General features: G+C 39.4%; 1 protein-coding gene across 1 annotated transcript in view; it reads right to left on the bottom strand.

The window, feature by feature from the left end:
- Positions 1–15244, bottom strand: part of TMEM131 (transmembrane protein 131) — a 253174-nt gene that overhangs the window by 28499 nt on the left and 209431 nt on the right. Inside the window, exons 23-32 of the mRNA XM_090281769.1 lie at positions 14728–14866; positions 14507–14616; positions 13740–13806; positions 10004–10155; positions 9410–9552; positions 8804–8990; positions 7609–7794; positions 6764–6922; positions 5787–6370; positions 1240–1415 (exon numbers count right to left, since the gene is read on the bottom strand). Of these exons, the coding sequence (XP_090137895.1) occupies positions 1240–1415; positions 5787–6370; positions 6764–6922; positions 7609–7794; positions 8804–8990; positions 9410–9552; positions 10004–10155; positions 13740–13806; positions 14507–14616; positions 14728–14866 (1903 nt within the window). The remainder of the gene's footprint in view (positions 1–1239; positions 1416–5786; positions 6371–6763; positions 6923–7608; positions 7795–8803; positions 8991–9409; positions 9553–10003; positions 10156–13739; positions 13807–14506; positions 14617–14727; positions 14867–15244) is intronic.

The raw sequence follows: 15244 nt of genomic DNA, 5'->3' as shown, positions 1-15244 counted from the left end.
GGTATGGAGTCCATGAGTTCTGAGCCATGCCTGTAAGGAAGCAAATGACAGGGAAGCGGAAGTTGAAGGAAAGTAACAACAGAAAGGTAAAAATTATGCCAGCAGGTACACACAGAATGCAGGAGATGGGGTAGGCGAGGGGGTCACTGAGGAGTGGTTAGGGAAAAAGTTGGAAAGGTGGAAAAGTTGTAAAGAAAGCAGGTGCTGAAAATGCCTTCCAAAGCTTATTTCTATCACTGAAACTGCTGGGATCCCACTCTAAGCTTTGTAGTCATCTGTTGGAAGTCATCTGTTTGAAGGATATAAAGTACAGAACTCCAACACTAGCTACCAACTATATTGAGGTGCACACGGCACCGTGCCTAATGCGAAGGATACCAAGGGGAAGGCAGTTGACAAGAACAATAGATATACATTTTATTTAAAAATTTAATATATATAGATGACACCACTGGATTTAAGAAATGATTCCTTAGGCCACTAGGTTAAAACTGAAAAGACGCTCTGGTCTACAATATTAAAGGTTATATTAGCATCATTTTAAATTTGAAGTATAATTATTTAAAAATAAAAATGCCAAAATAGAATTCCACTTTTCTTTTTCTGCACATGGCTTATAACTCAGATTCTCAGACATGCCCCAAAAGAAATATTATCCTCCATTACCTAACGCCCACCAGTATCAGGTGCTTTGCAGTATTACTCCTGATGCTGAGGACACTGAGAAGTCAGGCAGCTTTCTTGATATGCTGATGTGTGCTGGGCTGAGTCCCCAGTTCTGGGTGAGCACTAAGGCTGAGAGTCTTTTCCTGGGCCATGTTCCCCTCCGGGACAGTCACTGCTCTGCCTGTGCAGGGAGTGAGCTGCTACTGAAGCCGATTGTGCTGGGAGTGATATCACAGGAAAAGTTCGATCTAATTAAAATGGTGCAATTCCTTCTCATTCTCTTCTGATACTTAAAATCTGAAACAAATTTCATGAGCCAGAGTAGTTACTAATCCATATAGCCCTAACTTTTAAGCAGTGTTTCTAGTTTCTCACTATTGTGTTTTGTTAACATGCTTCCCAGTGTTCTTCCTGGAGGAAAATGGGAGACATTCATCCCCAGACTGTTGAGGCATGCCTGTGGACACTGAGCACTTATCCTCAGAAATGTGCTCACGTTAAACACGAAATGCTCATTATACATTAAGAAACCCGAACGATGAGACAGTGTTTGCCTGTACGACCCTGTCCTACCTCCTTGAGGAGAGGTTCCGTGTCTGGGTTGGAGGTCTCTGTGGTGGTGGAGGAGCTGTCGTCGTCAGCCAGGGAGTCCTTCAGCTCATCTTCCTGGGGCTTTCCCTTTCCCTTCTTCTCCTTTTCCTCTTGCTTCTTAGATGCCTTAACCTTGCGCTGAAGAGGTTTTCCTTTCCCTGGGAATGAAAATAAAAAATAACTCATTTTTAAATAGTTTAGAACTAAACACAGCCACCAAAACATTTTTTTTTTTGAAGAGGCTGAACTTTTCTGATTAATAAAACTTTTCTTTCTCTATTTTATTCCTTAGAGAATTATTATTTAATGAAACTTTCCAAATCATGTTTGACTTTTTGATTAGAATGTTTTAAAAATCACTTTGAGGCATAGTTTTTGTACAGCAAGATGTATCTATTTCAAGTGTAAAGTTCAATGAGTTTTGGCAAACTCAGTAGTTTTGACATATCTGTCTGTCTGTCTTAGGATAGTTTTTTATACCACAGAGAGGAATATAGCTTTTTTTTTTTTAATGATAAAAACAGAACTTCATTAACATGTACAAAGTAGTGGATTAGTATTCAGTCTTGCAGAAAATTTTCAACAAAGAACAATACATTTTTTATTATTTATTTACTCTTCCTGTATTTTTACTTTTTAAAAGTATATTTTGATTATGCTATTACAGTTGTCCCAATATTTTGCCCTTTGGCCCCCCGCCCCCCACCTTAGTTCATGTCCATGGGTCATGCATATAAGTTCTTTGGTTTCTCCATTTCCTATACTATTCTTAATGCCCCCCTATTTATTTTGTACCTACCAGTTATGCTTCTGATCCCTGCACCATTTCCCCATTCTCCCCTTTCCCCCTCCCCATTGATAACCCTCCATATGATCTCCATATCTATGGTTTTGTTCCTGTTCTAGCTGTTTGCTTAGTTTGTTTCTGCCTTTTAGATTCATTTGCTGATAGTTATGAGTTTGTTATTTTATTGTTCATAGTTTTAATCTTCTTCTTAAATAAGTCCCTTTAACATTTCATATAATAAGGGCTTGGTGGTGATGAACTCCTTTAGCTTTACTTTGTCTGGGAAGCACTTTACCTGGCCTTCCATTCTAAATGATAGCTTTGCTGGGTAATCTTTTCATCACTTGGAATACTTCTTGCCAGTCCCTTCTGACCTGCAAAGTTTCTTTTGAGAAATCAGCTGACAGTCTTATGGGAGCTACCTTGTAACTAACTAACTGTTTTTCCTTTGCTGCTTTTAAAATTCTCTCTTTGTCTTTAATCTTTGGCATTTTAATTACAATGTGTCTTGGTGTGGGCCTCTTCGGGTTCATCTTGTTTGGGACTGTAAGCTTCCTGGACTTGTATGTCTACTTCCTTCACCACGTTAGGGAAGTTTTCTGTCATTATTTTTTCAAATGGATTTTCAATTTCTTGTCCTTTTTCTTTCCCTTCTGGCACTTCCATGATGCAACTGTTGGTATCCTCAATTTTTCTTTTTCTTTTTGTTGTTCTAATTGGGTGTTTTTTGCTTCCTTATATTTCAAATCACTGATTTGAATCTTGGCTTCATCTTCTCTACTACCGATTCCCTGTAAATTATTTGTTATTCTAGTTAGGGTATCTTTCTTTCATTTCTGACTGGTTCTTTCTTTTATGGTTTCCATGTTCTTTTTTATGCTGTTGAAGTTCTTACTAAATTCCTTCAGCATCCTTATAACCATGGTTTTGAGTTCTGTATCTGTTAGTCTGCTTGCCTCTATTTCACTTAGTTCTTTTTCCTATTCTTTTACTTGGGATCTGTTTGTCTCCTCATTTTAGCTGCTCCCCTGTGTTTATTTATATGTATTAGGTAGAGCTGCTATATTCCCTGGACTTGGTAGATTGGTCTATTGTATAGCAGGTTTTCTGTAGGGTCCAGTGGCACAGCCTCCCCATTCACTGGAGCTGCGCATTCCAGATGCACCCTCCATGTGGGCACTGTACACCTTCCTTTTGTAGTCGAGCCTTGATTGCTGTTGGAGGGAATTACTCCCAGGAATTACTCGAGGAATGGCTAGGACCACCGTGAAGGATCAGCTGTGCAGGGTCCCACTGAATCTACCTCTCAAATGTGTCACTTGTGGAGGTGGTTGGTTGGTGCTTTGATATGGCCAATGCACCAGGTGCATTGGCTCTGGGGCCTCCTTGGAGGTGCAGACCAAGGTCAGCTGTTGCCTGGCATGAGCTACAAAGCATTCTGTAGATGTCAGGTACTTGTGCTGGGCTTGGACATGCCCGGGAGAGGCCAAGTTGTGAACCGAGGTCAGCTGCACTAGTTTGGACCTGAGGCTATTTAGCGAGAGTTTTGGGGCATGCCAAGGCCCGATGATGCTTGTTTGTAAGATTTTAAGGAAGTCTAAAGCGTGAGCCAAGACAGGCTGGATATAGCTTGGGTGCATCCCCAAGTTATGTGGGGTGGGATCTCAGGGAATCGCCAGGCATGTCTAATAATATGAGCCAGATTGATGGAGACTCAGATATGGTGCCAGCCTGCTGGCAGTGTGAAGAGAGGGCTCAGAAAAGGAAAAATGGTCTTTACCAGCACTTCTATATGGGAGAAAGCTGCCCCTCCAGCTCTTGCCTGGATGCTTAAAAATTCAGTCCCCCCTCTATGTCCTTAGTGCCTTTTGAGCTACTGCCTCAGTGCTGGAGCTCAGAGGGAGTGAGTCCAGGTAGGTCTGTGCATAGGCTCTTTAAAAGGAACTGCCTGAGATTCCCAAAAGCCCTCTGTCTGACTTAGCCACAATCCCCACTGGTTTTTATAGCCGTAAGTTACAAGGATGCCTCTTCCTGGCACTAGAACCCTGGGCTGATGGGCCTCTTGTAGGGCTGGGACCCCTTGTTCCTCAGGGGAGATCTCTGCAGCCAAAGTATTTCTCCTGATTTTTATCTACCACACATAAGTGTGGGACTAGCCTGTTCTGTGTCTCTGCCCCATCCTACCAGTCTGCATGTGCTTTCTTCTTTATATCTGTAGTTGCAGGACTTTCATTCAGCTAGATTTCAGGTGGGTCTGAATGATGGTTGTTCTACAGTTTAGTTGTACTCTTGATGTCCCAAATGCATGTACTTCTAAGAGGATGCTATATAACCATTCTCACATCACTGCAATAAAAAATTCTCTACAAGAAAACTCCTGGACTCTGGGGATGTCAGGTTTCTTCTGTGTCACATGGCTATGTAAACAAAAAACAAACCTCCTTGGTACATCAGCAGGGAGGTACTAATATGCATTGGAATGGCTGACACGGGAGAGGAAGCAAATTGCAAAAATGTTCAGGATGTAAAGGATTAAATGGAAATACAGCTAGGCCATTTACTGATTTTTACATTTGATTCTGGAAATTACCCATTAGCCTACCTGTGTATGTATGTGTGATACACAGACTTCTGAGAATGGCTCCCAGTGACCTCACCTCCTAGTATTTGTGTTCTTATGGAATTCTCTCTCCTGGACTATGGGCTGGACCACACTGCTAATGATCATAGTAGTGCAGAAGAGATGGGATGTCACTTCCAGGAATAGGTCACAAGAGACTGACTTCTATCCTGTCAGTTTGTTTTCTCCCTTGCCTTCTTGCTCGCTCGCTCTGGGGAAGCCAACTGCTTTGAGCTGCTCTATAAAGGGGACCCATGACAAGCTGCTGACCACATCTACCAAGGAACTTGCAATTGTCAGTTCAACAGGCTGTGAAGAAATGAATCCTGCCATCAACCACCTCAGTGAGTCTGGAAGCAGATACACTCTCAGCCCTGGCTAACACCTTGAGTGCAGCCCTTTGAGATCTAGAGAACCCAGCTGGGCTGCACCGTGAGGCCTGACCCATAGAAACTGTGAGGGAGTAATTTGTTATCAAGAAGAAGATAATTAATAGAATATGCAGAACTCCAAAACAGGAGTCAGCAAACTTATTCTATAAAGAGCTGGACAGAAATATTTTCATATTTGTCAACTCTATGGTCTCTATCACAGCTATTCAAGTCTGCTGTTTTAGCACAAAGGTGGCCACAGACAATATATAAACAAATGGGCATGGCTGTGTGCCAATGAAACTTTATTTACAAAAATAGGTGGTGATTTGGCTCACCAGCTGTAATTTGCCAAGCCGTATTCTAAAGTATAGGTTGTAGAGAAATGCTGTTTTTGAGTTAAAATGATCTCCACTTTACTACTGTGTTTAAAATTATTTTTAACAATGAAAAAAAGCTCAATGTACCACAGTAGCCACAAGCAACTGAAAGGAAAACAGTTGGTGTCTAGTAAATTTCTGAATTTGGTCAGTCAGTAATCTAAGAAACACAAGTATCCTTTATGGCAAATAGCTACCTCTATTTGCATTTTGACATGGAAAAGCTTAAGTCCAATGCTGGAGCTGAATCTGACCCAGAAGAGCATCTGCTGAATTAGTATACATCACAATTCTGATCACAACAGCTGCTGAGCCACGCCTGAGTTCCCCTCACTGTGGTGTGCTGTTCCACAGTGAGAAGAGATGCTTACCTTTGCTTTTTGACAGTGGTGATGGTGGCTGCTCTGTAAACACATCTAGTGCTGGGGGGTCATGGTGGTCGAAGTCTTTGTCCATGGCTTCTATGAGACTGGTGATGTCTGAGTCTTCTGAGCTGTGCCTTGTGCTGCTGGCACATTCTGGGTGGGAAGGGTGGGTGAGGGGGCTGGGTGACAGCCTTCCCAACTGTGGCTCCTGGTGCTGAGGCACTGGTGGTGGTGGAGGAGGAGGAGAGTGCTGCTCCGGCATGCCGTGCACATGATGCTGGCCGCTGTGCTGGCTCTGTTTCGCCCCTTTGGACTTTCTGCCTGCTGTGTGACCCTGGGCCACGGTATTTGAGTCAAGGACCAGGGGGCCTGCTTTGCTAGCAGACTGTGTAGAAGTCCTGCTAGAGGTACTGGAGCTGTTTTTGGCTCTGACATTGTCCACTTCAGCTGAGTTTCTACTGCTGTGACCGCTGTGTGAATGGAAGGACGGGCCACACAGCTTATGACTCCCGGCGCCCGGCCGGGATGATGGGCCGCCTGTGCCACAGAATCCCCGACTATGACTGGAGTCACAGCTGAGTGTGTTTAAGCTGAAAAGGACAAACTGCAGTTAGTAAGCGGCAACTTACAAAATCTTGGGTTAAAAATCTTTTTAATTTAATCAGTAGGGCCATCACAAATATAAATAGTCCAAGGAAAAAGAAGAAATAGAGATACTTTCTACAACTCTATACAGTCTGTTCTATTTCAAAATTTAGGAATCGAGTCACAGTCTAAGAGTTTTAACCTTCATCATTATAATGAAAACAGGATTATTTGCTCTAAGTTCTTAGTAACCGAGAGCTACATATAGTGTATTATTAAGTAATTAGAATTAAGATTTTTCCTCCTAAGTAAAGAAGAAAGATAAACTTATTTTCCTTTTAATTACATTAGCCAAATCTATATATACTAGAGAATTTATTTTCAGCCTATGAACATACTTTCCTTCAGATGAAATACCAATGATTCTCCTGAGATCAAATGGTCTTCCCACATCAAAGGGTGGGTTTGAGGCCTCAAAGGATAGCCGCCTTCGAAATGGCTCCCAAATTCCTTGAGCTTCTAAATAGGCTGTTCCAATGACCAAAAGAAACAGGGCACTGTGGGGACAAAGAGGGAGATTCGGGGTTCACGTATTAGTGCAAGAGTAACCAAATATGATTTAAAGGCAGAGTTTCTTGGCAGAGTACAATATGATATAAAAAACAAAGATGCCTGTGAAAGTTTTTAATGGACAAGACAAAGAACAAAGCACTGTGGATACAAGTTTGCACACCAATTTTTATAGAATGCCAATTTACACTAAGGCTCATATGGGGGAAATAATCATTTGTATCAGAACAGTCACTAAAGGATATGTTTCCTTTTACCAAGAAGTAGCTTTTATCTTTTCTTTCAGTTTTAATTCTAGGTCAACTAACTCTATTTCCTTCAAGGATGTGCGGAGTAACTATGTAAATTAATTTAGGTGAGTATATCTGATTGTCAAAACACATAAAAAATATATTGACAAATATACTGATAATTAGGAGTGTTTTTTTCCTTTAAGAAATTAACATGTACTTAATTTGTATAGCAAATTTCAAAGGCAGACAGACGTTTATCATATATGCCACCAAAAATGACTCAGTTTTGACTGCTTCCGGTATACGTGGAGCAGACATGTAAGCCAGACTGTCTGTTCATGGAAGGGTCCCCTGCAATCAGAACGTGACTGTCACACAGTGGGCACTCGACAAACAGTGTCAAGTGACGCTGAATACCAACTTCAAAAGAAGACAAGTACCTCATTATTCCTGAGATGATAATATACAGAGCCAGCTCCCAGTTGGGTCTGGGCAGGGCTTCTGCGCAGGTTGCTAACATGTGGTACGGAAGGGATGCATTCAATACAAACACAAATTCGGAGCCACTGGTTGTTATAAACTTCAGTTCACGAATAACCCTAGAAGCTGTGAAATCAGGAGTAAACCTAAAACAGAATAATGGCAGTAAGACCAAATTTTAAAATATCCTGCAAGTTGTTTAAACATAATATCAGTCCCACATACCCTTGAAACATAACACGGAATTTGCTTGATACTTTTATTCCATTTCTTAGGTTAATAGCAAAAACAACTATATTCTGTAGATAACTGGAGAAATAACATAAACAGAACAATAATCTGCTCCCCACAATTAATTCAGCTTCCTTCCCTTCCCTCCTCCTTTCTCTCAATCCACACTGTTCTCCCAGAATACATTCCACCATTAATGCCTTTTTAAAAAAAACCGTCCAAATCCCAGTGATCTTTTCTTTGTCTCCTGCAGTACAGCTTTCTGCCCAATTACAGTGTTTTTATTTTTGTTAACTGTGTTTCCCAACCACATGATGTGCACATGAGGAAAGGTGTGCTATTCTTCATTGTACCTTTAGGTACCAAGCACTGTGCCTTGCACGGAGTAATAAATATAGTTACTTGTTAAGTCAATGTCCACTCAAGATCATGACAATGTCATTCAATTAAGAGGACGAGGTTACATCTTGTTAGATAAACTTTACAACATAAGTTATTAATTAGATAAAATATGCTGCAACTATTACCAATACAGGAATTAAAACTGATTTGACGAAAACACTACAGATTCTTACATGGTACAACATGGGAAAACTGCACATGTGATGATGTGCCTGCTCTGTGGCTGAGACTGTGAACTTATAGTCACCAACACCTTCTGCTTTAACACAACCCCGAAAATAATTCTGAAGCTGGTTTCTAAGATTATCTGATCCACTCTGGAGACAGAAGAAGTTTCACAATTTTGAAAACAAAGGTACAAAAAATAACCAAAGATTAAGTGAAAAACAAACAATTAAATATACTTATGGATAAAGACCTTCTTTTGTAAGTATGAAAACATTTTGCACAGTTTGAATAACTCTAATATAAAAAGTTAATGGGAAGCTAGTGATTCAGTATACCTTATCAGAAAATACTTACAATATAATTATGTCTTTAGAGGCATTGGCGCTTAGTGCAAACTCTTGACAATTAACAACTTTGAAGCCATATCCCTCACACGAGTACCCACTGACTTGAATGGTTTCTATGTGAATTTGAAGTTGTCCTGTATTTTCTACTTTAAATGTTCTTTTCAATGTGAAATTTGGTTCTCTCAGTTTCAAACCTAAAGGAAAAAAATACGGAGTGACTATAAATCTTGCAACCACATGCCCCAGGTCCAAATGATGAACATTTCCTTATGAATACATCTGGAGATTATGAAGTAACTCCTCGTGCCAAAGAATTCAGCAGAAATACTCCACTTTGTATGTTCTTTTAGATGCCGAAAGTTTAACTATGCTTTATCTTTTACACTCAGAGTAAGTCGGCTAAGGCATGAAATGAATATTGGCACTTTAAATATTTTAAGATGCAAATCAAACAACCCTGAAAGCAAGTCAGGGTGTTTCCTTAAACCTCTGAAGTATTCGTCAGTGATATACACGTGTACACAGACAGAAATACTGTTCTTGTTTTTGGAATTATTCACTGTTGAAAGTAAATGCTGAAATTTGTGCCCACGGACCTATTAGGAATACTCACTGTCTGTACAATCTTTTAATAACGCTTCTGTGATTTTAAAACGTAAGGAACTCCCTGGACCCGGAAGCTTGCCTGCCACCCTCAAGCTCTCGGTTGTTCCTTGTCCTTGGACCATCAGAGCATCCATCACAGTCAGGTTATTTCTATGCAAGAACAAGAATTACAGATTTTTCATTACTTCTTGGCCTTTTGGCTAAGATCAAGTGAGGAACTACAGATTTTTATCCTATTATATTTGCATAATACTTTGATCTATAATTTTACCATTATCTTATAAACCAAGTAGAAATTAATACAGTAAATTTAAGAGACATTTATACTTTAAAAATTTAAAAATATTTACACAAAGAGCCAAGTATTTTTTATTTTTAAGAGTCATACATGGCACAATAAGATGCTATTCAGGTTTTTTAGCTATAAACATAATCACAAAATAATGTGTCATCATGCCGTGTGTTTGTGTGTGCGTGTGTCTCGGACAAAGTAAAAAACCATTTCCAGAAACTAAATATGCAAACTCATATTGAAACAAATCAAATAAGATCTTCTATAGAAGTGCTAAAAATTACCCCACACTTAAATCACAGACTATACCTGATTATGATTAGTGAAGAAACAGTTCTGTTGTGAACTGGAGTAAACTTTACTTTGACAGACTTCTTTTCTCCAGGTTTTAAAATGAGGTTAAAGATAAAAGGTCGGGAGAAGCCCTCTGTGAATCCTGTTGAACTTTGCAGTGGATGAGCCTTGGATCATTGGGTAACAAATAGCAGTCATTAATACAGTCTCTGGAAAAATGCTTTTTCCTTTACCCCATTTACAGCCCAGTAGTACTAGCTTCTTGAATTGATTAAATATGTAAACAGTTTTATCTCTCATGATTTAAACAGTGGTTAGGTGATAAGTAGAGCTAGGTAGCGAATGTATTTAGTCCCCGAACGGGCTTTGCTCCCCAGGACACTGAAGGGGAAAGGTTGTCAAAGTCTTCATATTTGTATTAGGTATGTTTTTATATACAGATCTTTTAATTTTGAAATATAACATACATAAAGAAAAGGACACAAACCTAAGGTAAGTAGCTCAATGTTTCAAAACAAAGCAAACACAACACCCAGTACACTAGAGTCCTTCTGAGGCTGTCCCTGCCTGCCATCACTGCTGTCCTGCTCCTGCCTCTGAGGGGCATCACTGAAGGGTCCTAAGGCTGCATCATATTTTTATTTGGAAAAATATTTCCAATTCATATTACTCTCTCTTTGAATTTTATTTTGAAAGCTAAGCACATACTTACTGTATCATAAACACTTGGTGATTTAACATTTGAAGAATAGCTTAGTTTAATAATCAAAATATGACCTTTGACAGCCAGTTACAGATTATTAAAAGAAAATCATAATTCACAAATAAGGATATACTGCTCTGATTTTTAAGTAACATTAGTTTCAAGTTTTTGTGGGAAGGGCTGGCAACACATGACTTTTGAGTATCCAGGCTCCTCATGGCTCTGCTCACATGTGAAGGAGAGTGAGTTTTGTATGATTTTTCCACTCTATGTGGCAGTTAGGTTTCATACATACACCTATCTACCTGCATTAGTGTGATTCTACAAACATGACTTATAGTCAGTTGACTTAATGCAGCATGCTACTTCTTAATTCTTCTGCTTCTGAGGCATATTTTTCCCCTGTGTCTAACATTTTCCATTAATGTCTGTTAGGACAAAAGAATATTCTGACTGTGTAAAACGGTTGGTAAATAAGTTCCCTTTTAAAATTATTCTGGGTAATTGATGGACACATTATATACTAAACATATTTTCCCAAGAAACATTAGCTAATATAAACTCTGACGACTTGGGAAATACTTTAGATGCTCTGATGCCTCAGGGATAGCATGAAGGGCCTCAAAAATTCTCCATTATTTTGTAGTGGTGGTTTGCACAGAGCGACCCATTCACCCCTGGGGATATCAGGGATCTTCACAGGGTAACCACAGGGTCAGAACAGTTTCCCTAATACTGACAGACACTATCTGCCTTCTTCAGTGTGTTGACATTTGTACGGTGGTCAGCAAGAGCACTGGTGGATAAACCGGCTGACCCTTTAGCATGAAGCAGGGCAGTTGTATCAAACTTCCTGAGAAGCTACTGTCTTCTTCACTGTACGAACTCGTAGTTAAGAGAAGCAAGTTCTGGATTAAACAGTAGTAAACACCAGTCTTCTTAAGTCTCAACCCCCGGGCACACGACTTTTAACTTTCTGTGTGATGCAATGGGCTGTGTGCACCAAGCATTTCTGCTGCACACTGAGGTACCATGTTGCCTCAAAACGCTATCATCTGAGAAGCAAACTGAACTCACTGCTTTTCTCATTTATATTTACCACCATTTATATTTGAGAAAATGACTGACAGGCAACCTATGGTTATTCAGATGTGGGTGCTTGTAGACATTTTCATGAAAATACAGTGCATTTGTCCCTTTAAGGAAAAAACTTAAGTATTTGTTGCCAATAATAAAATTCCATCATTTCAGCAGATACAGGAAACCAGGTATCATACATCAAAAACAGAACAAAAAGCAAAGTTAAAATGGGTGTAAAGGAAGAGTCAGGGAGGATCAAGAGAGCCTCATCAGCAAAGGCTTCACAGCCAGCAGGTTGGCATGAACAGGACGTTTAGGGACGGATGCACTATGAGGAGGGCAGAATGAAGGGCATCAAGGCCAAGAGACTTCAGCAGTTTGCAGGTGGCTTTGGTTCCAAGTGCTAGTTTCCTGACTGGTACATACCCTACACATTAAGGCCTTATAATAAAATGAGTGGTTAGTGGCTGCTCGTCCTGACCTGTATGATGGAGAATAGTTTGTTCCTGGAACAAATCAGTTTTTATATACATTTGTTGATTCAAGGATATCTACTAAATGAAAACTATGCCATTGTGCTAAAGTATCAATACAGCCAACCATGGGTCTGGCATTCATGGAGCTTACAATTTTATTAGAAAGTATATAAAAAAAAATTTTTTTAATTTACAAAATTTTGAGGTTTAATAAAAATAAATTATGTATTAGCATATACCTCATGGTCCTAGTGCGTAACCTTTATTGTGGATAGGAAGCCACTGCAAGCACAGAACATGGGAGAGAGAAGAGTTTCTGAGAGGCAAAGGTGTTAAACAAGGGGGCATTTTATCTCTCTCTTTGCTTAATCTATATGCAGAACGTATCATACAAAAAACTGGGCTACTCAAGAGGAAGGACTGAAAATGGGTTGAAGAAATAGCAATACTAATTTAAGATATCCACGTGAAACCTACTTACTAGCACAAAGAAGTAATGATTAGAAACCATGTCTGATGAAAATGAAAGAAGAAAGTACCAAAGCAGGACTGCATTTGAACGTCATGAAGAATGATTACAGAAGAAATACACAATTTTAAATAACAATGAAGACACTGACATTGTTAAAGATTTTGCTGGTTCAGTCACCAACTCAGACAGAGACTGCAGCCAAGAAATCCAGAGAAGGCTGAGTCTAGGAAGGGCAGCAAAGTAAGAATTAGGAACTGTCACCAAGAGCAAAGATGCATGTCATTAGAGACCAAGGCTAAGATCATACACAACTTTATACTCCCAATAAATATGTACAGATGTTAAAGTCAGACAGTGAAGAAGGCTGATAGGAAAATCATGAATTCATTCGAAATATGATGTTGTAGGAGAGCTCTATGGATACCACGGACTGCCAAGGAAGATGAGTGCAGTGCGTGGGTCACAGAGCAAATTCAGCCTGAAACATCACTGGAGACAAACATGACAAAACTGTCCTACTTCAGGTACATCATGAGAACACCAGTTTCTTTGCAAAAGGCAGTAGTGCAGGAAAAACAGAAGGCAGTAGGAAAAGAGGAAGACCATATATGGGATGAACTGACTCCATAAAAGAAGCTGTAGGCATGAGTCTACAGTTGCTGAGCAGGGCTGCTAAGGACAGGGCATTGTGGACATCACTCATTCATGGAATCGACAGTAGCTGTGCCACATCTCTCTGACACACACACACACTTCGATATAGTCTGAATTTCTAGTAGCTGTTATCATAGTCATGTGCTTAATACTTAATACCTACAAATAGGAAGCTTCTACCCAGTGTCCCTCATGTAACTAAATCCAACCCATTCTGCCTGGGTTTTTACCTCTAGAACATTGCTGACTTCTTCAGTAACTTGCTCTCCAGCCAAATAGAAGGGCAGTTAATAGTTTTCTGTCACATGAGCACTGATCATATTAGAGAATTATTTCTGTGGGATAGTAAAAAGTTTAAATACTTACACTGTTTCTGAAGACTTGGAATTCTAGTGTTCTTAAATCTATCTTTGCCACCTTACTCAAGTTAAACCTAAAATAAAAATGTATATATTTTTCTTTGTAAGCAACATCATAATTAAATGGGTTATACAGTAATTATCAAGCCTGTGTTTTGTGTGCAAGTTATCTTTTGGCAGATTTGAGATCAGTATTGCCCGATTAATAGCCTTCAAATATTAATAGTGACAACTTAAAGAGTTAATATTTTGTTCACTTTTTAAAAGTAAAATATTTGGAAGGTTCCATTTGCTTTCTTTATAATTTTTAAAAATCCTCCCACGAGGATATGTTTTCTGATTTTAGAGAGAGAGGAAGTGAGGGGGAAAGAGGGAGAGAGAAAAGGAGTGGGGGAGAAAAAGACATCCACACAGAAGGGAAACAACAATCGGCTGCCTCCTGTACACACCCCAACTGGAGTTTGGACCCACAACCTTTGTATGTGCCCTGACTGGGAACCAAACCTGCAATCTTTTAGTGTATGCAGGGGACAATGCTCCAACTAACTGCACCACCTGTATGAAGATGTTCTACATTACTTTTTCTTGTCTTAAACTGAATGCTCTTCCATATGCTTAACATAGTATCAACCTCTTCCCCGAACCTTCTTTCAACTTTAATTACAGACCCAGAATTTCTTTAAGCCCAACTGCAACACAGTTTTAAATGTAAATGTATAAAGTAAAATTCAGTGCTAATATAGAAACATTTTGATTACCTAAAGCAATGCTTACCTTGACATTAACTTATCTACAAAGACTGAAGGATTGGAATATAAAGCCAGGGGAATAAACTGAATATATACAGGAACATCTGCAGGATTTTCTAAAATAATGTCTTCTTCCTTAAACAAAGTAACCGAACAGTAAATGAAAGATTTCCATGGTTATAAGAGCAGATACTTTACAAACCCTGTTATGTACTTCCCAAACCTCATGTCGCTCTGAACACTTACTGAAGAGCAGTTGGCATTAGTGAGCGGGAATTTCAGGTGCCGGGGTGGGCTAATCACTGAAGGCCAGGAGAGCTCGGCAGTGATGTTTGACAGTATGTTTTTTTGGAGGTCTGTGTTTATTTCAAATAAAGCACTCAATCTATGGAAAAAAAAAACTGCAAGTTACTGGATCAAAATAAAATATTTCCGTTTTCTGAAAACAAGAAATTCTATCAGGCTCATGTACTTGAGAAATTTTATTCTGGCTCTGGATAAACACCGGTTTATTTCCTCTAATATTCTTCTATTCTTCTATGCTTTTAATAGAAACACATATGAAGCTGTCTCTATTTTGGCACTAAGAGCTGCAAAAATATGTATCACTGATCACCATATATATATATTTTTTTTACTGAATATGTAAAGAAAAAGGCATGTATGAATAACACATTATGGGGATCTTAAAGGATCTTGCATGCCTTGTGGAAAGATCTAGACACTAAGAGCAGGGTGCTAAGAACATTTCAGGACAACCAAT

The sequence above is a fragment of the Furipterus horrens genome, unplaced genomic scaffold (genome assembly GCF_987537825.1).
Source record: "Furipterus horrens unplaced genomic scaffold, mFurHor1.1.pri manual_scaffold_6, whole genome shotgun sequence".
In the NCBI taxonomy this organism is placed as follows: Eukaryota; Metazoa; Chordata; class Mammalia; order Chiroptera; family Furipteridae; genus Furipterus; species Furipterus horrens.
The sequence above is the reverse complement of the archived record's forward strand: the minus strand, read 5'-3'. Positions and strand labels throughout refer to the sequence as shown.